The sequence below is a fragment of the Rhineura floridana genome, chromosome 1 (genome assembly GCF_030035675.1).
Source record: "Rhineura floridana isolate rRhiFlo1 chromosome 1, rRhiFlo1.hap2, whole genome shotgun sequence".
In the NCBI taxonomy this organism is placed as follows: Eukaryota; Metazoa; Chordata; class Lepidosauria; order Squamata; family Rhineuridae; genus Rhineura; species Rhineura floridana.
In genome coordinates this window covers 307,687,461-307,710,038 of record NC_084480.1, presented here as the reverse complement: position 1 = coordinate 307,710,038, position 22,578 = coordinate 307,687,461, and the positions used below count along the sequence as shown (strand labels likewise).

General features: G+C 43.6%; 1 protein-coding gene across 13 annotated transcripts in view; it reads left to right on the top strand.

Annotated features, from left to right (window-relative positions):
• Positions 1-22,578, top strand: part of HHLA1 (HHLA1 neighbor of OC90) — a 48,684-nt gene that overhangs the window by 4,752 nt on the left and 21,354 nt on the right. For 10 of the 13 annotated variants that reach the window (XR_009760400.1, XR_009760402.1, XR_009760401.1 and 7 more), the window contains 10 exons: positions 1,213-1,272; positions 7,875-7,955; positions 10,629-10,712; positions 10,983-11,066; positions 13,124-13,207; positions 14,090-14,146; positions 15,328-15,414; positions 19,630-19,722; positions 21,573-21,824; positions 22,426-22,500. Coding sequence is in view for 10 of the 13 variants with exons in the window: in XM_061607493.1 (XP_061463477.1) it covers positions 1,213-1,272; positions 7,875-7,955; positions 10,629-10,712; positions 10,983-11,066; positions 13,124-13,207; positions 14,090-14,146; positions 15,328-15,414; positions 19,630-19,722; positions 21,573-21,824; positions 22,426-22,500 (957 nt within the window). In the remaining 3 variants the exon portion in view is untranslated. The remainder of the gene's footprint in view (positions 1-1,212; positions 1,273-7,874; positions 7,956-10,628; positions 10,713-10,982; positions 11,067-13,123; positions 13,208-14,089; positions 14,147-15,327; positions 15,415-19,629; positions 19,723-21,572; positions 21,825-22,425; positions 22,501-22,578) is intronic. The other 3 variants (XM_061607513.1, XM_061607495.1, XM_061607504.1) reach the window with 2 other exon arrangements.

Sequence of the window (22,578 nt, the reverse complement as noted above, 5' to 3'; positions counted from 1 at the left end):
TTATTATTATTATTATTATTATCATCTTTATTTATTCCCCGCCCTTTTTCAAAAACTGGAACTCAGGGCGGCTTACAACTAAAAATGGGTACATATAATTTGGACATATAAAAATCTACATTTAAAATAGAATTAAACTCATTACAGCATTAAAAACAATTAAACATCACCTAAAAATACCTAAAACCAATTTAAGAATAATGTAATCAAACAGCAAAACAATACGGGATACCTCTAGAAGTCCTGTCTTAAACAACTTCTACTCCAAAAGCCTGCTGGAATAAATAAGTCTTCACCTGTCAATGAAAGGGGGCCATTCTTGCCTCCCTTGGAAGGGAGTTCCAAACCCTAGGGGCAGCCGCCGAAAAGGCCCTATCTTGCGTCCCCACCAGTCGCACTTGTGACGGTGGTGGGACAGAGAGGAGGGCCTCTCCCAAAGATCTCAGGCCCCAGGTAGGCTCATATAGGGAGATACGGTCTGACAAATAGCCTGGGCCTAAGCTGTGTAGGGCTTTATAGGTCAAAACCAGCACTTTGAATTGTGCCCGGAAACAAACTGGCAGCCAGTGGAGCTTTTGCAACAAGGGAGTTGTATGATCCCTGTAGCCAGCCCCAGTTAGTATCCTAGCTGCCGCTCTCAGAGCTTGGAAAAGTTACTTTTTTGAACAGCATGCGCTGGCTGGGGCTGATGAGAGTTGTAGTTCAAAAAAGTAACTTTTCCAAGCTCTGCGCTCATTGTACTAATTGAAGTTTCCGAAGAGTCTTCAAAGGCAGCCCCACGTAGAGCGTGTTACAGTAATCTAAACGGGATGTAACTAAGGTATGTATCACCGAAGCCAGATCAGGCGTCTCCAGGAACAGGCAGTTGGCGAACTAGTCTTAACTGAGGAAAGGCACTCCTGGCCACCGCAGAAACCTGGGCCTCCAAGTTTAAAGCTGAGTCCAGGAGCACACCCAAACTGCAAACCTGCATCTTCAGGGGGAGTGTAACCCCATCCAGCACAGGCTGAATCCCTATTCCCTGATCTGCCCTTCGACTGACCAGGAGCACCTCTGTCTTGTCTGGATTGAGCTTCAGTTTGTTTGCCCTCATCCAGCTCATCAAGACAAGTTTTCAGACAAGTTGCTTTTAAAGTCGGATTTAGATCATCATTTTGATAGATTGTGGTGTGACGTATAGATTTGAGAAAGCCTGTTAAACATCTTTTGCAGCCGCAAGCGCGAAAGAAGAAAACAAGAAACAAGAGCGGGTGGTAGTGTTGGCTACTGCAGGTGAATCCCTTTTTTTCCCTTTTGAAACAGAAATGTAATGAGAAAGAGAAATGTCTGCTCTCCTTGCACGGATTCATTCTAAATTAGAAACGATGCACGTTGAGGAGTGGAGCAGGTGATCGATAGCTGTACCATAGGAAATTGTGTTTTTCTAAAACTGCCTGTCCTTCTGTATGCCAGGATCTATATTCAAACCAGTTGGGGGTGGGAGTGGGTTGAGTGGCATGTATCTGCACAAACTGCTCTGAAAAATTTAACTCCCCTTCCCCTAGGAGCAATAGGAAAAAGCTCTGCTCTTAAAAATCGTGCGAAGTATTAGTTCCCCTCTATTCAGCACTGGTTAGGCCTCATCTTGAATACTGCGTCCAGTTCTGGTCTCTGCACTTCAAGAAGGATGCAGACAAACTGGAACGGGTTCAGAGGAGGGCAACAAAGATGATCAGGGGACTGGAAACAAAGCCCTATGAGGAGAGACGGAAAGAACTGGGCATGTTTAGCCCTGAGAAGAGAAGACTGAGGGGAGATATGATAGCACTCTTCAAGCACATAAAAGGTTGCCACACAGAGGAGGGCCGGGATCTCTTCTCAATCATCCCAGAGTGCAGGACACGGAATAATGGGCTCAGGTTACAGAAAGCCAGATTTCGACTGGACATCAGGAAAAACGTCCTAACTGTTGGAGCCATATGACAGTGGACCCAATTACCTAGATAGGTATTGGGCTCTTCGACACTGGAGGCATTCAAGAGGCAGCTGGACAGCCATCTGTCGGGAATGCTTTTATTTGGATTCCTGCATTGTGCAGGGGGTTGGACTTGATGGCTTTATAGGCCCCTTCCAACTCTTCTATGATTCTATGAAAACTGAGAGTGATTTGCCGATGTCAAAGTGGGCCGATACGATATCTACCATCTTATGTTGATCTCAGAATTATGTCACCTCACCTCTTTGCACTGCTTAGAAATGGGAGACGCTGCCTCACACTGAGCCAGTTCATTGGTCCATGTGGCTCAGTATGGTCCACACTGACTGGCAGCAGGTCTGCAAGGTTTCAGACAGGGGTCTTGCTTCCCAGACCTACCTGGAGATGCTGAGGACAGAAACTGGGATCTTCTGATGCAAAGCATGTGCTCAGTCACTGAGCTACCATCCCTTCCTGCTTGCTGTTGCCTGCTGACTCTCAGGCCCAATTGAAGGTGCTGGTTTAAAGTCTGGATGTGGCCCTTGAGACCCCCTAATCCATGTCCCCTCCCCAGCCATACACCTTTAACTGGGTCTGCTCCACACCGTCCTCAAGTACTTTTGAGTGACTGGTCTGTATCGTAAACTGTGATAATGCCTCTTCCTTGCCTGGGGTGGGGGGGTAAGTGGAAAAGTTGTCTGTGTGGCATGTGTGATAAAAAAATAGATGAAAGTGGATAGCATCCAAAACCAGAAAAAAGAAGAAAAGGGGGGGGAACCCCAAGATGCTAGAAAAATATATTTCATTCAATAGCCCAACGCGTTTCAGCCACTATATACAGGCCTTCATCAGGGGAATAGCTGGTGTATAATATCTTTCTGTGCACAAAATTGCTATCAGTTCAATCAATAGCGCTGGGCTACTGAGGAAAATATATTTTTTCTAGCATCTTGAGGTTCCCCCTTTTTTTTCTTTTTTCTGGGTGTGTGATAAAACTGCTGACCTTTGCTTGTCTCAAAGTATCCTACCCACATTTGCTTCTGGCCCTGCTAGGGATGTCAGAGAATTCGGATGGAAATGGGAGCAGAAATTGCTGGCGTTTGCTTATTTGTCCCATGTCCCAAATGGAAACCAATCCAGTGAATACGATCAGTTTTTGCTTTTGTTGTTGCTTTCAGTCTGCAAACAACACATCACTGATTACATCACCCCCAATCAGAGCTTGGAAAAGTTACTTTTTTGAACTACAACTCCCATCAGCCCCAGCCAGCATGGCCACTGGATTGGGCTGATGGGAGTTGTAGTTCAAAAAAGTAACTTTTCCAAGCTCTGCCCCAATACATTGGATTGTGTTTCCTTTGCATTGAAATGAATGGGGTGCAGTAATGTAGGCCACATCCACACCAGACATTTATTCCATTTTAAACAGTCATGGCTCCCCCAAAGAATCCTGGGAAGCATAGTTTATGAAGGGCGCTGAGAGTTGGTAGGAGATCCCTATTCCCCTCACAGAGCTACAAAAACACAGAGTGGTTTAACAAGCAATCCCTCTTCCCAGAGAATTCTGGTGATTGTAGCTCTGTGAGGGGGGAGTCTCCTCACAGCTCTCAGTACCCTTCATAAGCTATACTTCCCAGGATTCCTTGGGGGAAGCCATGACTGCCATTGGTCATGCTTGCTGTGGCTTATGAGAGTTGTGGTCAGAAGTGTAGTTTTCCAGGGTCTTGGGGGGGGGTCTTAGACCCCTTACTATTTTGGGAGCAGGGTCCCAGCAGGGTCCCTCTGTCTCCAGCGTCCTATGAGCCAATCAGCATGAAAGAGAAGAATTTTATAACATGCTTCCTTATTTTTTCCTGCTAATTGGAGCCAATCCAAGTGAAAAGGGGTGAGTCAGCCACTGAGAAGACTCTTCTTAGTAGCTAACACTCTCCTCTTTCCTGTTCATTGGCTCCTAGGAGTGTATGTTGTTGTAGGAAAAGGCATTCACAATCTCATTCTCAACCCCATAGCAAAAAAAGGGGGGTCATGGCTGTGATAAACATGAAGCAACCCTGCACTTCTGAATTTGTCACTATGCTACAGATTTCAAACAGTGATAGTCCTGCTTTGGAATGCCCTCTCTAAGCAGGCTTGGTTGGTGTCATCATTGAAATCCTTTCAGAGCCAGGATTTACCCAGATGTTTTAAAGTGCTGTGCCTTAGCCTGTCTAATGGTTGAAATTGCTGGGTTTTTTAAAAAAAATGTTAATATATAAAATGAAATCTTTGGGCAGGCTACAGAGAGAGAGAGAGAGTTGCGCACTGCCTTGGAATCAGAATTGGATGAAGAGGTGGTATATGAAGGTTTTAAATAATAGCCCTCCCCAAAAAGGGGATGGATAATGCAACATTTTACCTGAGACAAATCTTTGTGTGAGTCTCTAAAACCACTAGGGGTCTCTAAAACATCAGGACTTTCTTCATATCATCACTGTGACCACCACAATGGTCACACAATGGTTGTGCATGAGGATGTGTTGAAGTGGTCTTGATACACTATATTTGGTGATCCTAAGGGCACCAGTTTCCTTCCACATAGACCTCAATTTCAGTTTTTAAGCCTTATTTAAAAACTTCCCTTTCCCCCCAAAGCGTTTGGAATTTCAGTTTAGGATTTTTATTTTCTATAGTTTGGATACCTAGAGTATGTGCACTTGAAGTCCTTGCTTTGTCCTCTGTTTGTTTGCCCTTCCTTTATTGTCCTTTATTCAGATTGTGCGTCTTTTGGGACAGGGACTTGTTTTTATTGTTTATGTACAGTGCCATATGCATCTGATAGTGCTATATAAATGATGACAACAATAACAACAACCTCTAGTTTGCACTCCTTGTGTGCCTAGTGTTCCCATTTGCATGATACATTTCAAGCAGTATCACAACACTTTAAACAGTCATTGCTTCTCCCAAAGAATCCTGAGAGCTGTAGTTTGTTAAGGTGCTGAGAGTTGTTAAGAGATTCCTGTTCACAGAGCTACAATTTTCAGAGGGGTTTAACAATCAATCCCTCTTCTCTGGGATCTCTGGAAAGCTGTCTTTTTGTCTGTTACCTCCTGGCAGAGATCTGGAGTGAGCAGTGAAGTGGCCAAGTTTGCTGATGACACTAAATTGTTCAGGGTTGTTAAAACAAAAAGGGATTGCAAAGAGCTCCAAAAAGACCTCTCCAAACTGAGTGAATGGGCAGAAAAATGGCAAATGCAATTCAATATAAACAAGTGTAAAATTATGCATATTGGAGCAAAAAATCTTCACTTCACATATACGCTCATGAGGTCTGAACTGGCGGTGACCGACCAGGAGAGAGACCTCGGGGTTGTAGTGGACAGCACGATGAAAATGTCGACCCAGTGTGCGGCAGCTGTGAAAAAGGCAAATTCCATGCTAGCGATAATTAGGAAAGGTATTGAAAATAAAACAGCTGATATCATAATGCCGTTGTATAAATCTATGGTGCGGCCGCATTTGGAATACTGTGTACAGTTCTGGTCGCCTCATCTCAAAAAGGATATTCTAGAGTTGGAAAAGGTTCAGAAGAGGGCAACCAGAATGATCAAGGGGATGGAGCGACTCCCTTACGAGGAAAGGTTGCAGCATTTGGGGCTTTTTAGTTTAGAGAAAAGGCGGGTCAGAGGAGACATGATAGAAGTGTATAAAATTATGCATGGCATTGAGAAAGTGGATAGAGAAAAGTTCTTCTCCCTCTCTCATAATACTAGAACTCGTGGACATTCAAAGAAGCTGAATGTTGGAAGATTCAGGACAGACAAAAGGAAGTACTTCTTTACTCAGCGCATAGTTAAACTATGATTTGCTCCCACAAGATGCAGTAATGGCCACCAGCTTGGACGGCTTTAAAAGAAGATTAGACAAATTCATGGAGGACAGGGCTATCAATGGCTACTAGCCATGATGGCTGTGCTGTGCCACCCTAGTCAGAGGCAGCATGCTTCTGAAAACCAGTTGCCGGAAGCCTCAGGAGGGGAGAGTGTTCTTGCACTCGGGTCCTGCTTGTGGGCTTCCCCCAGGCACCTGGTTGGCCACTGTGAGAACAGGATGCTGGACTAGATGGGCCACTGGCCTGATCCAGCAGGCTCTTCTTATGTTCTTATGTTCTTAAAAGGGGTTCACAATGCATTTATTTTCTCCTGCCACCAAGCCCCCCCAAAAGCAGTGGAGTAGCGAAGCGAGGTCAGGCAGGGCCGAAGTGTTACAGCAGGGGCAAAGAGGTCATCTCCTGGGGTGACAGTATTTGCCAATCCTCTGCATGCCAAATAAAGAAGCTTTTCTTAAAGAGGAATCTGCCATGTCAGCTAAGCAGAGGAAGAGATAGTTTACATTCGCTTGCCAGGGTTTAGGGTTTTGGCTGCCATTTTTATTTTGAAAAATTCCAAAATCCCTTTGTTGTGTAAGCATTTTCAGTTTGCCATAAGTTTTCAACAGGCTGGTTGATAAGCGAAGTAGGGGCAGAGGATGTGTGAGGAAAGAAAGGTACCTTGGGATTGAAGTCATTGTGTCTTAATTGTTCAAAAGTCCATGTCTGTTATATGGACCTAGAACGGTGTGGCTATAGAGGTATGGCTCTAGGGCAGAGCAGGGGAACTTTTGGTTCTCCAGATGTTGATGAACTCCAACTCCCATCATCCCTCGCCATTGGCCATGCTTGCTGGGGCTGATGGAAGTTATAGTTCAGCAACATCCAGAGGGCCAAAGTTTCTCCACCTATGCTCTAGGGCAGCCTTCCCCAACCAGTGTGCCCCCAGATGTTGTTGGACCACAACTCCCATCAGCCTCAGCCAGCATTGCCAATGGTCAGGAAAGATGGGAATTGTGGTCCAACAACGTCTGGTGGCCCACTAGTTGGGAAAGGCTGTGTTAGACTGTGTCAGTTTCATTTAAGTCTGGAAATTCTGGGGGTAGCCATGGGAGGACTGGATGATGGATAGCTTGTGATACGACAAGAAAGGGTTGGTAGGGGAAAAGGCAAGAGCTGTGTGTGCTTTTCAGAGACTGGCAGGAAAACTGTTTTCTCTTCTGCTGTTCATCAGAAACTGCCTTTTAATTTTGGAGGTCCAAATGAAGTGGCAATTGGGTCTGCCATTAAGGGGAAAAGTTGATGGATGTCTCTCGGGCAAAAGACTAGGGCTTTCATTCAGTTGGGTCCTGCTCAGATTAGATCCATTGAAATGAATGAACCTAAGTTAGTTATACTGCAAAAAAGACAAATAATTGGGTGTTAGAACAAATTAAACCAGAACTATCACTAGAAGCTAAAATGATGAAACTGAGGTTTCCTGACCATTGGCAATGCTGCCTGAGGCTGATGGGGCTCTCATGAACAACGCCTAGGCTTCAGAATTTACCCCTTTGCCACTGCCTTAAAGTTTTGCCAAAATGTATCTGGAGAATAGCGAGATGTGTGGTTAATCCACTCCCAAGAACAGATTTCATATGTCTCTTTGCCTAAGGTGACTGACTTGAAGTCATCTTGTGCTGGAAAGGACCAGCCATGTGAATTTGTTCCTCTGATGTTAATACCTGATCATTGTTTTCTGTGTGCTGTTGCCTGGCTCAAAGCTGAGACAAGACCATCCAGAGAAGTTTTCTGGTGATCTTGGCTCCAACAAAACACCTCTGTCAATTTTGCAAAGAGGGAGAGGCACAGCAAGAACCAGTGGCACAGGTTTTATTGTTGCGTCCAATACTGCGTGACCTGGGCATGACTGTCTTGGATATGGTGTGGGTGTATGCATCCTCAGTTCAGCCATTGCATTTGCAGTGGCAGCAGTAATGTTGTTGCTGACCTATGCATCTTGAGACACTTGTTATTGGTATCACTGCAACACTGAATGCCCCCACTAATCAGAAACAATTTATTCCTTTCCAGAGCTGCCTGCTAAATCGGTTGATCTGGCAGCAGTTAACCTGACTGAACTGGTAAATGGAATGCTAAACATGGCTCTCAAAGGTAGCTGTTCCTTCCCCTTGTATTAGTTTCTCTTAATTTATTAACCACACTCAGTGTGTGACTATTGGGGAATGGGGACAGGAGGTGTGTGATGTTGGGGCCAGGAAGCACAGCCCACACCAGCCTCCTTCCCTCTGTGCAGAGGAGACATCTGAAAAGGGACTTCATGGGAGTGAAGTTCCAAAGCACTGTGAAAGCGTTCATTTTCAGTTCCAAAATGTGAGTATCTGGGGACATCATGGTGAGTATGTCAGGCTCTGAATGCTGCACCTACACTCTGCAAGACCCCTACCCACAACCCCCTGAGCCCTGCCCCATGCCACCATTCCTTTCTCCTAATATCTGGTGGTGGCACCTGGAATGCTGAAACGCAGCAACCCATCAGTGAGGGGAACCCTGGGGAAAGTAGTTTCCCAGACTGCCTAAGTACTTAGTAGGGACATTGGACACCCTAGAAGCTACATGTTCTGGACACAAGGAGCTCTGGTTGATGTCGTTCCCAGGGTGCCTGACATCTCTTCTGCTTAATCACATGTCCCGGAGGATTATATGTCCTAGGGCTTCTGTTCAAATTGGATTACATTCTGAGCCAAAGGAGACCTTCTTGAGGAAATGGCACAAGCAATTTGTTTCCAAGCCAAATTCAGAGTGTTGGTTTTGACCTATAAAGCCTTATGTGGCTTGGGACCCCAATACCTCAAGGACTGCCTCTCCCCACATGAAGCTACCCGGACCCTTGTTTGTAATCTGAGACTTCTGAAGTAGGTTCAGAAGGGTGGCAACATGAAAACAGGTCTTCTCAGTACAGTAGGGCCCCACTTTACGGCGCTTCGCTTTACAGCGCTTTGCTAATGCGGCTGTCTCAATTAGATGCAATTAGACTAAAGCCCCACTCATACGGTGCTTGTTCCACTTTTCTGGCAGTTTTCGGGCATTGCGTGCCAGTCTATTCAATGAGTTCCGCTTTTCAGAGTTTTTCACTTTTCGGCGGGGGTCTGGAACGTAACCCGCTGTATGAGTGCGGCCCTACTGTGATGGCGCCACATCTGTGGAATCCTCTCCCCAGGGGTATGCATGGTACCATCACTGTCTGTCTTTAGACACCAGGTAAAAGAGTCTTTATTCACCCAGGCCTTTGGAGTTTTTAGTCAGGTGGGGAGGAGTTGGATTTTGTTTTTATGTAGTCTTGAGTATCTTAGGATGTTTTTATTCTTGTTTTTATATCTATTTTTAATGTTGTAAGTCATTTTGAGTTTTCAGTTTGGAGAAAAGTTAATAACAACAACAACAGCGATATAATTTCATGTATGAATCACTGCCCATGCAGCATCCCAAAGCTATTAGCAATAAAAACATCAGCAATAAAAAGCATATATAAATACAATTTTTACTCCAATGCAGATAAAGATTGGGATGACAATCTTCCTTTTATGAGCTGGTTATATTCCAAATTGAGTACATATAAATTTTGGCGGCATCACTAACTATGATTACTGCTACCATAGGTTGAATCATTACAGATCTGCAGCAGCATGCCACACACAATAATGCAGATATCATTGGATGACAGGGGCACTTGCCAGAAGAACTGTAATTTGACTCAGTGACATTGACCCAGTGACATTGGTCCCATCTGCACTATACATTTAAAGCAGTATCATACCACTTTAAACTGTCATGGCTTCCCCCAAAGCATCCTGGGAAATATAGTTTGTTAAGGTGCTGACAGACCCCTATTCCCCTCACAGAGCTGCAATTCTCAGAGTTCCCTTGGAAGAGGGACTGATTGTTAAGCCACTCCAGAAGTTGTAGCTCAGTGAGTGGAATAGGAGCCTCCTAACTACTCTTGACAAATTAGTGCAAATGGGGCCACTGAGTCACAGCACCTACTACAACTGCCATGAGGAACACATGTTAAATTAGTCCACATTGTAACTGAGTGCTTTCCCTGTGGCAAGGCTGGCAAACCAGTTTTGGCTCAAATTCAGCTGATCCATGCAGATCGGTTGAGCGGGGTTGCTCATCAAATGATCAGTCCGATGATCAAGAAGGGGCCATTTGCTTACTCATCAGGGTGCTGGCATTCGCATTCGGTGCTGTGTCTGCTTCCTTTCTTTTTTCTTTCTGTTGCTGCCACCCAAACTGGTGGGGGTGCCAGAAGAATGTGTTTGTGTGGCTAGATCAGCCCCTGCCCCCAATTTCTCAATTGGAGGTTACAGTGGAGAAAGCAGACAGAGAGGTTTTTCTCCGTCTCTCATAACACTAGAACTTGGGGACATCCAATGATGCTGAATGTGGGAATATTCAGGATAGGCAAAATAAAGTCCTTCTTCACACAGTTAAATCGTGGAATTTGCTCCCACGAGAGGCAGTGTTGGCCACCAACGTGAATGGTTTAAAAGAGGATTGGACAAATTCTTGGAGGATAAAGCTATCCGTGGCTACTAGCCATGATGGTTGTGCTCTGCCTCCACTGTTGGAGGCAGTGTTTTTTATTTATTCATTTATTAAAATTTGTGTAGCAATTATTGAAACCTCTAAATGGTTTGCATAGAAACGACACCTTCTGCATTCAGAGCAGATGCAGTGGTACTAAGCTGGGGCCCTTCCCCAAACATACACAAACAAGTATAATAGTACTGTAGTGATTCAATTTTGCCTATATTTCCACAGGCTCCAAAACGTTTTTCTCATTGCTGAGCATCACGTCGTACAGCTCATATGCCTTGCATAAGGTTTCCATAGTCATCTACAACAGTAAGCTAATTTTCTTCCAGGGAGGAAGGGTGGGCTATCGATTTGATAAACAGTTTTATTTTCTTTTAAAAAGTTCTTGGTGTTTTTTTTGCTATGTTTGCCGCTTTGTGTGAGGAGATTCTTGTAAAAAGCAGCATAAAAATCTCTTTAAAAAACCCACACAAATAAACATATAAGTCATTTATCAATAATTTTCCAAACTTACTTTTGACAATGTCTTCAGTGTCTCTGCAGCCTGTGTCATGTTGCTTTGTTCCCCTTTCTTCATAGTATCCAACTTGAAGACGATTGACCCCTCCAAATTCCCCACGAGGTACTGCTATTGTTTAAACAACAGGACAAATGACTTAACAGGTGAGTGGCCAAAGAAAGTTGGTTGCTGTTGACACGACGGGGGGGGGGGGGGAGCGGCGGCGTTGCCATGGCAACTGAAGGACACACCCAGTATTTCAGTCTTTTCTTGCGTGTAGCCATTATGCTCTTGCACAGGAGAAGAGGGATAGGATGGGGGCACTTCTGCTTATTGTTTCTTTTCCGTTATGCCCTTAACTGTTTTTAGTACTTTCTTCTTCTTTTTTGTTGAATTGTTTTATGTTTGCTGCTAGGGTTGTGCTGGAATTCTGCCCAATTCATATTTGGTACCAAATTTTCCATTGATTTGCTTATTCCCTGTTGTTGCAGATGAGATTTTTATGTAGCGATTTTCTACTGATATTTTCTTAAAAAAATAAAAAATAAATCCGACTTGAAAATATCAGTATTAAGAATGACAATTTTTGTTGATATTTCCTTTCATTTATCGATATTTCTTTTCAAAAGTAGCAATATTTTGTTTAAAATTATCATATTAATATCAATTTTTTTTGCAAGAAAAAAAGGATTGGTAAAAGCAGTGGCTGGTGAACGAAGAACAAACTTGAATCAATTCCAGCCTGTGAGGTCGAATTGGCACTGGCCAACGGATCCCATCCCTAGTTGCCACCCTGAGCTCCTTTGGGATGAAGGGTGGGATATTAATTCAATAAATACGTTAATAATAATTAATAATTAAATACCTCAATAAATGTTAGCTTTTTTTAAAAAAGGAAACAAAGGTATTGACAGAATATATATTTCAAGGGTGAGGAACCATTTTCAGCCAAAGGGCCACATTCGCTTCTGGGCAATCTGTCGTGGGCCACATGCCAGTGGGGGGCTGGAGCCAGAGGTGGCCAGGGCAACAGTTTACCATTGCAGTGAAAACTAGGCCTAAGTTAATGTTAACAGCAAGCCTATATAGCAGCCTTCACCAAATGAGTGCTCTCCAGGGGTTTTGAACTACAACTCCCACCAGCCCCGGCATGGCTGTGGTTGCTGGGTCTGATGGGAGTTGTTGTTCAAAACCCCTGGAGGGCACCAGATTGTTATAGGATGCTACACACTTGGAAGCAGATCTTTGCTGTGTTCAGTTGGTTTTACTCACAGGTAAGTACACACAGCAGTGGAAACTAACAGCACCTTTGGTGGAAAGTAATAATGTTTGTTTGTGTGTTGGGGAGGGGGTTCTGCTGGAAGGTAGCATGAACCCCTCCTCTGAATAGTTATCATTATTATTTATTCAAAATATTTTTAGGCAGCTTTTCTGGGAAAATGCCCACCCAAAGCAACTTACACTCTAAAATGACAAAATATTATTACATTTTGAAACGTAAAACTACCACTCATCACTCCACCTATTTTTTTTTAAACAGAACCATAAAGAGAATAATTCAGTCAGACCATTGTTGTTGTTATATGCCTTCACGTTGATTACAACTTATGGCGACCCTATGAATCATTTTTGGATATATTCATAGGGTTTTCATGGTAAGAGGTATTCACAGGTGGTTTACCATTGCCTTCCCTCTAAGCGTATTCTCAGGCGGTCTCCCATCCAAGTACTAACCAGGCCTGACCCTGCTTAGCTTCCGTGATCGGATGAGATTGGGCATGTTCAGGATAGGCAGTCAGACCATCACTCGGCTGGTAATCATCATCCCTGAAAGAACAATTGAAAAAAAATTCAGGGCCTTCCGAAAACAGGGATCATGTTCAGGATTGGGGCCCCAATCCTTCAAAATAAAAATGGGCAATATAAACACACAAAACATGTTTATTGTAAATCAGGGATGGAGAACATGGCAGCCCTCCAGATGTTAGTGAACTCAAACTCCCATCAACTCAAGCTAGGATAGCCAGTGCTCAAGGATGGTGGGAGTTGTAGTTCAACAACATCTGTAGGGCCACAGGTTCCCAAATCCTTGTTGTAATGTGTTGTTTGGCTCTGATTGTTCAGTTGTTCCATTTTTGGTGGTAAAGAGATGGACTTGTGGGAAGGTGTTGGAATATGAAAGTTCTTTATTTTTTATTTTAAAATTTATTTTCCACCCCAGATTTTACAGCTTTGCTAGTTGATATCGTTGGCAACTCCACCAATTACCTTACAGAAATTTTTAAGTCTACCTCTATTGTGTCAGGTAAGATTTATTTGCTGTCTCTGTCTGGAGAATTTGATGCTAAGTACATGAAACTTGACAATTCTAAGCCAGGAACAGAGTGTGTGGATGGTATGCCATAGTTCCAAACCTGGCAGAGTGTGGAATGGGAAAGGTAACATTAAGATTTTCTTGTTCCCACAGGCATTTTAAGGTGGTGTTTAGTTTTATGATAATTTTGTTGTGTCATTTTATGTTTGGCTTGTTTTTATGAACACTATTTAAATATGTGAATGATTAAGTGGTATGCAAATAAATAAAAAAATAAATAAATGATCACCAAGATCCAGTTCCTAGATGAATTTAGGATTGATTATAAGGGAAACCAATGTCAGCATAGGAAGCTGCCATATACCAAGTTAGATCGCTGGTCCATCTGGCTCAGTACTGTCTATACTGACTGGCAGCAGCTCTCCAGGGTTTCAGGCAGGAGTCTCTTCCAGCCCTACCTGGAGATGTCGGGGATTGAACCTGGAACATTCTGCATGCAAGGCAGATGCTCTACCACTGAGCTACAGCCCTCGCCAAAAAACATTTGTTGTCATTTCAAGAATCACTTCTGGTGAGTCATACTTGCAGGTCAGTTTGTTGACCACTACACAAATTCAGGAAGGAGTCTAATTTCGGTTAGGCCTGCTTGGCTGCCACATAGACTTCTTTTGCATGAATGCTGGAAAGATGATGTGCCCGGGAAATTATATGGAGGTGCTCGTTTCTTGCTCAAAATTTCAATTTGAAATAGCTCGGTTCTACAAACTCCTGGATAATGGTGTCATGGCCTTCATGATGTGAGCTGAAAATTTCTGCATTACTTTTGACTCCTTTTTGGATGGATTTCAATTAAGCCGGCATCTGTCTTTTCAGTGAGCCAAGGAAATGACACGGACTGCATCTATATTTGTGTCATGTCAGGCCGCACAGGTAAACATGTAATTCTCCTCCCCTTCCTGAAATGCATTGCTCAGAGAACTGTACCGTATGTTCAGAAGCATCCCATACAACACTCTGACTTGGACTGTGCTGCTTCAGATGGGGGTGTTCTTAATTGCATTACATCATTATTTCAGGTAGGGGTGTTGCAGTGCTGAATCTCTGTCCAAGCTGAGTAGCACAGTAAGAGGAAGGGCTATAGCCAGTGGCAGCTCGTGGCTCCATGTCAGTAGGGCAGTGGAATCTGCTCCGGGTTTTAGTCTGACTTTCAAGGAGCTGTTCAAGGTTCTTCAGTTATAGCTGTGGAGGCTAGTCCTTACGGGTGAATGGCGCACTCCCCCGCCAAACTCAGTCTGCCCTCAGTCAATCCCCCACTAGCAGGTTTCTTACTTAGAACCAGTCCAGAGGGTGGCCCTGGTTGTCTGCTTCCTCCACCTTAGTCCCAGTGTCACCCTTGTAGAACTGAACAGGGAGGAGGGTGGGGACAAAACTAGAAAGGGTTGGCTCTGGTCAGCTCCGAAAAAGAGCTGTCAGGCCTGGTGTCCCTCCTTCTCCAGCAAAGAAATGACACTGCCCACATTCTTTTCAGCCAATGAGGGGCCTGACAAGCCCTTCGTTGACTGTAAAGGATGCTGGCAGTATTGTTTCCTGCTGGGGATTTGTAGTTCTATCCCAGGATCCCCAGCAGGAAAAGATGCTGCTAGCATTATTTTCCCACTGCAGAGAGGCCCACTATGACCCTCCCATTTTCTCTGCTGCTTGATAGCTTATCCCCCTTCTCCAACCTGAGCTTTCCCACTTTTTGGGCAGGGGACAAGATAAGAGGTTCCTCAAAGGGACTGAATCATGGCATATAAACATAGGTAGCTCCCTTATCCCAAGTCAGATCATTGGTCCACCTACCTCAGTATTCTCTGCACTGACTGGCAACAGCTCTCTGGGACTTCAGACTGGGGTCTTCCTCAGTCCTACACAGAGATGCTGAGGTCTGAACCCAGGACCTTCAGATTCTCTTCCACTGAGCTGTGGGCCTTCCCCCGATTTGGGGGCAAACACTAGGCTTCTTGTTCATTGCCATCCTAGGTCATTCTCCTGGCCCTTGTCATGGCAGTCATTTAACTGAAAGGAGCTGGATTTTCATCAGGCCCTCCTGATTCCATTTTTCCCTACAGGCCGAAATCTGTCCGATTTATGGGAAGCAATAGAGAAGACACCTGTTATTAATTACACTTTTTCTGGAAACATGTCGGACCTTCTGGGTGAGTATATCTTGAATATAACACCGAGGGAAGAGTAAGCTGCTGGGCAACGAGACCCATGGTGGAGTTGTACAAAATGGCGATGCTGTAATCTTGAGAAGCTAAGCTGTCCCAGGTAGGGCTGCCAGGTTCCTGGCCTGAGACTGATCCTGTATGTTTAGGAGAAGAGAAAGTCAGCCAAGTGCAGGTGTTCTTGCAACCCTGTAATGGGAAAACCCTATACGAGCCTGCCCGGGCCCTGAGATCTTCAGGAGAGGCCCTTCTCTCAGTCCCAACACCCTCGCAAGTGCGATTGGTGGGGACGCAAAATAGGGCCTTCTTGGTGGCTGCTCCTAGGTTCTGGAACTCCCTTCCTAGGGAGGCATGAATGGCTCCCTCCTTGCCATCCTTTCATCGGCAAGTAAAGACTTTTTTATTCCGACAGGCTTTTGGGATAGAAGGTGTTTAGGACTGGGCTTTACAAGGCTCGTTTTATTGTTTTATATTATTATTTGTATTATTTTAAATTGTTTAGATTTTTAAGTGCCTTTTACGGTTTTAAGGTTGTGCATAGTTTAATTGTATTTTAATTGTATGTTTTTCTATGTTGTTAACTACATGTAGTTCTATTTGTAAGCTGCCCTGAGTTCCAGTTTGGAAAAAGGGCGGGGTAAAAATAAAGTTTCAATTCAATTCAAAGGTGGAATTCTCCCTTCCCCCTGCACACCTTTTAAAGATACAGAAGACCTCTTGGAGGCTGGGCCTGGCAACCAAGAGTCTGCATCTTTAAAAGTTATGTGTGGATAGGGTTGCCATATTGCCCGGTTAGCCGGGTTTTACCCGGATTCTATGCATGCCACCCGGTGCCTGGCTAGCCCATTACGTGGCCTGGATTCTCAGCTTTAATTAAAAAAAAAATTACGTTTCTAGGTGGTCCGGTTCTCAAGATATGCATAAAAACGTCAGCCGTCCCCCGACTGTTAAATCTTTCTTTAAACAGTACTGTATACACTTCGTAGCTTTAACCCCGCCCGTTCAGGATTGCAGCCAATCAGGGATTGTGTTTCAGTTTCATTGACCTGAGGCAGTGGCTAGAAAACAAAATGGTGGTTTCACCCCGTTTATCTGAATCTCATAAACTGGGTAAGTATATACATTTCAGTTTTTTTTCCTCTTGTGTGCAGGAGTCAGATCTTGGGCAGTGTTTTGAAAACCTTCCCAATGCTTGCTTTTTGTAAAAGCAATGCTAATCCCATATGCCCAGAGTAAATCCCATTGACTTCAATAGGACTTACTTTTGAGTAGACGTGGTTATGAATGTGCTGAAAATCAATGGGACTTTGGAGTGAATGTAAAAAAGAATTGTGTTTGTGTTCTAACTCTTTCTGCCCCCTTCTCCAGTCCTATTTTAAAGCAAGTAGGCAGGGCTTACTTAGGTTTTACAGTTTTTATTCTGTAGGAAAGTAATACTGATTTTTTTAAAACTAATACTGATTTTTCTGCAATGACCAACTGGTTTGACAATAAACTATTATGTGGGCTGTATGTATTTATACATCTGCAGTGTGTGCATGTGTGTGTATGGAGTCTTTTCAACACCCCTGTGAGGTAGGGTTGGAAACCAATGCAGCTCACAACAAGAAATAAAGCCATTTAAAATCCAATAACCATAAAAACAAGTATAAACAGTTGCAAAACAGCGTAAAGTGGCATGATTCGGAATTTTGGGTTGTGCGAATGACGTTGCTTATCACTTGAGGTTGCATTTCTGTCCCTGTTTGAGTAAGCCCCACTGAATACGCTGGGACTTGCTTCTGAATAAATAAACCTAGGATTGCACTATAAATATCTTTACAGTTTGTGTAAATAATAAATATATTTGATAGTCATGCTTATATAAATATTTCTTCATTTATCGTATTTTTGGTTTTTGGTTAGGAATCCTGACTGGTTGTGAGATGCTTAGTTTTCTGCCTTACTCATAGGAATCTTGTTGTGGTTGGTATGGTATAGGGTTGCCAGGTCCATGGCCTGAGACTGATCCTGTATCTTTACAGAAGAGAAGGTCAGCCAAGTGCAGGTGTTTTTGCAACTCTGTAATGGGAAAAACCACAAGGTGAAATTCTCCCTTTTCCCTGCACAACTTTTAAAGATACAGAAGACCTTTTGGTTGCCAGGCCCGGCCTCCAAGAGGTCTTCTGTATCTTTAAAAGTTGTGCAGTTGGGAGGGAGAATTCCACCTTGTGGTTTTTTCCATTACAGAGTTGCAAGAACACCTGCACTTGGCTGACTTTCTCTTCCCCTAAAGATACAGGAACAGTCTCAGGCCATGGACCTGGCAACCCTAGTATGGTATTACATTTAGGAAAGTGTTACTGCCTTCTGTATTTTTTTTTCCTATTTGCATTTCACTTATCTTTAACCTCACTCCGTTACAGCCATAGAAGCAATAGCAGCATATGCAAGATAATTAACTCCCATTAGTGATAAGAACAAGAATTTATAATTATTATTTCAATTAAAACAAGAGGCTTACTTTGAAGAGGACCAGATATTTATTTTGTTTCTGAGCCCAGGACTGGGTCTTTCATGATGCCCGGTGGGGGGGGTGGAGCAGGAGAGTAGTCGATAAGACAGACATCCTGGCATTGATAATCTAATTAGCAAGGTATGTGTGGGGTTGTTGCACACTTCCAGGCCCAGTTTCATTTTGAGTATGGAGGTGGAACCTGTGTAGATGTGGTTGATCAAAGGGAGAAGAAATTTTAAGTTAAGCAAAGCTCTGCTTTTATAAAATGTAAGAAACATACAGATACTTTGAATGTCTAAGTGCCTGCACCAGTGGAATACTGGAGGAACTTGTAAAACTTGCTGCAACAGTATTTAGAACTGAGCATGTGGTGTGAAAGACTCCTTTTCCTAACATTTTGGCTTCTTGTTTTTCTCCACCCACCACATCTTTGAAACATATCGTATATGGTTAACCGTACTGCTGCCCTGATTTACTTTATGTTTGTTGCTATTTTGTGTTTTTATTATGTTTTTATATTGATTGTGTATTTTTATTGTTTTTATTATATTTGTAAGCTGTGCTGAGCTCTGTTTTTAACAGCAAAAGGGCAGGATATAAATTCTCTTAATCAATCAATAAATACTCCATAGTGTTGGAAACTAGAGACTAGGCATTTAAGGCTGAAAATGCTGCTTTTACAAAAAAGATTTCTCACATCTTTCCCCAGCTTTTGGTGGTAATTCCTAGGCACAAAAACAAAACAACTGGACAATACAAATATTAATATGCAGATATTTGCATAATATGCAAATAATATGCAGATATTTGCATAATATGCAAATACTTTACATAATATGCAAATTAACCTGCCTGGATTTGTAGAACTGGAATATGGCAACCCTATGCGGGGGGGGGGGGATTCCACCTTGTAGTTTTTCCCATTACAGTGTTGTAAGAACACCTGCACTTGGCTGACTTTCTCTTCCCCTAAAGATACAGGATCAGACTCAGGCCAGAAACCTGGCAACCCCAGTCTCAGGGCCCTTTAGTGCTGCGGAGGCATTGCTCTTCTGCAATCAGCTGGGCAGGCAAGTAGGATGGTGGTTCCATGTGGCACTCAACATACCTCAATGCGATCCATCAATGCCCTTACCCACAGCCAAGTTCTTTCTGTAACATTTACTTACAAGTAAAACCCACAATATTGGCGGGTAACCTCAGGTCCAGAGGCCAAATGTGGCCCTCCAGGCCTCTCTGTCTGGCCCTTGGAACTCTCCCCAGGCCACACTCCTCACAGGCCCTGCTTTGCACCCCAAGCGTTTTTGCTTGGCTGGAATGCCTTGACCTCTGATGATGCCTCTTGCTTGTCAGGATGGAGGATACAGTGGGGTGGAAAGTAGCCTACTGTCTGGCCTTGCCCACCACTGGGATGTGGCCCTTGGAAGGTTGCCGAGAAGGGAATGTGGACTTTGGGCTGAAAAAGTTTACCCTCTCCTGCCTTTTGTAAAAGCTCCTCTGCATAAGTCTTCTGGTTGCAGATTCTATCCCTGTTATTGGTTCCCGTACAGCATGACTGGGAGGTGGGGATTAGTGATGAGCTGCCCCTTAATCGATCAACGTCTGTTCCCTGTGGTGGTATTTCTCTCTCCTTCACTGATGTCTGCTGCATTTTCTCTGGTGTATTCACTTTTCTGTCTTTTTTCCTTTCTGTCTCTCACTCATAGATTTAGACTTGATCCACCCTGGTCTGATTCCGGTACGGCAAGATGCTGACAAGGTCCCAGGCGATGCTGCAAAAGACACATGGACATTTAAAAGTACACGCATATCCCTTTGTGATTAAAAATGCAATCTTTTTCTGAGGGCTGCAGATCAATGATAGATTAGTTGACTAATCCACTGGCTTTCAGTGGGCACGGTTGAGATCATTATTGTTGTTTTTAGGTGTTTTTAATGTTTTTTAAACAGTTTTGCTTACTTTATTTTTAATTGTGTTTTATCGCTTTCTTGTTTGCTATCCTGGGTTTCTTTGGGAGAACAGCAGAAATCAAATAAATAAATACATCTTTATTATTTATTACAGTTATCTATATATCTGTGCTTCATGGTGTTTAAACTTTGTATGGTTTTAAAATTGTATATTTGTTTTAATGTTTAATGTTTTTAATTTTGTAAACTGCCCAGAGAGCTTTGGCTATGGAGCGGTATATAAATGTAATAAATAAATAAATAAATAGCACCTTTCAGGATACAAATCCTTTTTAGGGCCCCTCCAGATGCTGTTTTTTTTTTTAAAAAAAAATGCATTCATGATGATTTCGGCTCATGATGGATTGGGGGTGGTTAGACACAATCCTGCTTCCAAACTGTTTGCACCTGCGAAGGCTTTTAGGAAATCATAGTGTGATTCATTTCCAAGCACTGCATGTCCCGGACCCTCCTGCTGAAATCCTGTACCTTTTTATATCACAGATGTTCTGAGGCCTTTTTTTTTTGTCCTGCCTTTGTTGCGTTACAGTGCAAGAGCGCCCCTCCAGACGGCAATAATGCATCAACACTGAGAAAGCATCACAGAACAACAAATAAATCAGAATGATGTGTGGACGGTCCAGTACAGATCCAACACTAATGCACTGATTTTATGTCAATGACATGTTGCAGATTACACCTGCAAAAAAAATATCCCACAACACCCCAGTCTGGAAGGCCCTCAAGGCAGTCCACATTAAACTGCATTTTAAAACACACTAAACACCACCAATATATAAAAGACAGAAGGATCCTTCCTGTAGGGTAGCTGGTGGTCAAATTGCCTAGTGGAGAGGAGGGAATAGCCTAGGTGGAACAAGCGCTGAGGTGACCTTCACTTGGTTTCCTTTCGCTCTGGAATCCCTTCTACAAGATAGTTGATGCTAGATAGCCTTGTTAAGGAGAAGGAGGTGAAAGCCCAGCAGCAACAGGCTCTGACATGGTTCTTGCCTGTCTCCACTAATAAAGCTGTATACCAGTGATACCCAAACGATGTCTCGGGGCATATTAGTATCCTGGAATACTATTCTCTGTCCCTCAGAGTGGGGAAGCTTCACGTGCCATTGGTCCCCTTCCACACATCACTGATCCCCCTTCCTTCTGCCACTAAATGGACAATGGTATCATTCTGAGAGGGAAAGTAAAGTGCTCAGTCCCTCTCCCACATTTCACATCTCCCCCAAATGTTGCGTTCTCTGTCTTTCATATCTCACTGTGATGGCAATCAGCCAGGTTTTGCTGGGAGCACAAATCAAAGTGTGTGGCCGTAGAGACAATAATGCCTCTCTGTGTGTGTATATATGTATGTACATGTGCGTGTGAGAGAGAGTATATATTTGCGATCCTCAGGTGGGATCCAGGTGAGATTACTGCATGCCCCAGGGGTGTGTGTAGTTTTTACTAGAAACCATGTTTTTAGTGTTGCAGCTCCAGCCCTCTGGAATCAATTATCAGTTGAAATTTGATGGCATCTTGTGTCTTAATGTTTAGGTGGCTACTAAAGGCTTTTGCTTAAGAAGGCCTTCCCTGAAGTGTGACCCAATCATTTTATGAAATACAAATTGCACATCCGTAGAGAATCTTCAAAATAAATAATAAATACAATGCATATAATACGCATTTCCTAAACATATTTCAGCTACAAAGATGCCTGCGTGGTCACAGACTGGGGCCTTGAGAGGAAAAGAGATGCTTTTGACGCAACATCCTATAATGCTAAGGACTGTTAGTTTGAAAGGTTCTGAAGCACCATCAGCAGAGGTTCCCTTGTGGCTGCAGACAGATGCTTCAAGAGGGTATGAGGTTTCATCAACTAAAACAGCTTCAGCAAGGCCTCCTCCAACTCCTCTGAAAAGCTATGCAAGTCTGTCGGAAGCTCTGTCAGCACTTAGTGAGTTCTGGGGATTTTTTTTTTTTTTGGGGTGGATACATAGTAAATTTCTGGATCTTCCCCCACCTTGCAGGCAAACTTTTACAGATGGGTGGGACTGCTCACCTGTCAGTTAGCTTGCAGGGGTGGGAATAGTTACAGAGCAGGATTTAACCCCTTGTTCATCAGCTGATGGGGGAGTTAAATCCTGCTTTCTACAGGGTTAAACTGTAGGCAGGAGTTTCCTGCAGGGAACTGGTGCCAGCAGCTAACCCAACCTGATTTAACCCACTGCTCATCAGTCAATGGGTGAAGGGTTAAATCCTGCTTTCTGCAGGGATCGACTTCTTTACTTACAAGAAAGTTCACCTGTTGCCATTTTTTGGACTGGAGCCAGGACAGCAGCCTGATCGCATTTGCTTTTTAAGCAGCTGTGCTATGATGCTGGCTCATATGGATGGAACTTACTCTCAAATAAGAATGCATAGGACTGTAGCTGTAGCACAGGCAATGAAACGCCTAAGCCTTGTCCACAGGCCTCTTAGATAGCCCACAAATCTATAAAACATGCTGTATTTGAACTCAGATCAGGAGAAATAATTTTAATATTCATTGCTTTCAGCAACAGGGGTTCCTGTACTGCTGGCTTCCTCTTCTACAAAAGGACAGGATGCATTGAAGACCCACCCTCCTTCCTGTGAGTTGAGATTGTTGTGTGTAAAATGCCTGGAGCATCCACTGGGAAGATTCTGGAGGGGCTACTCTGTTGCAGCAA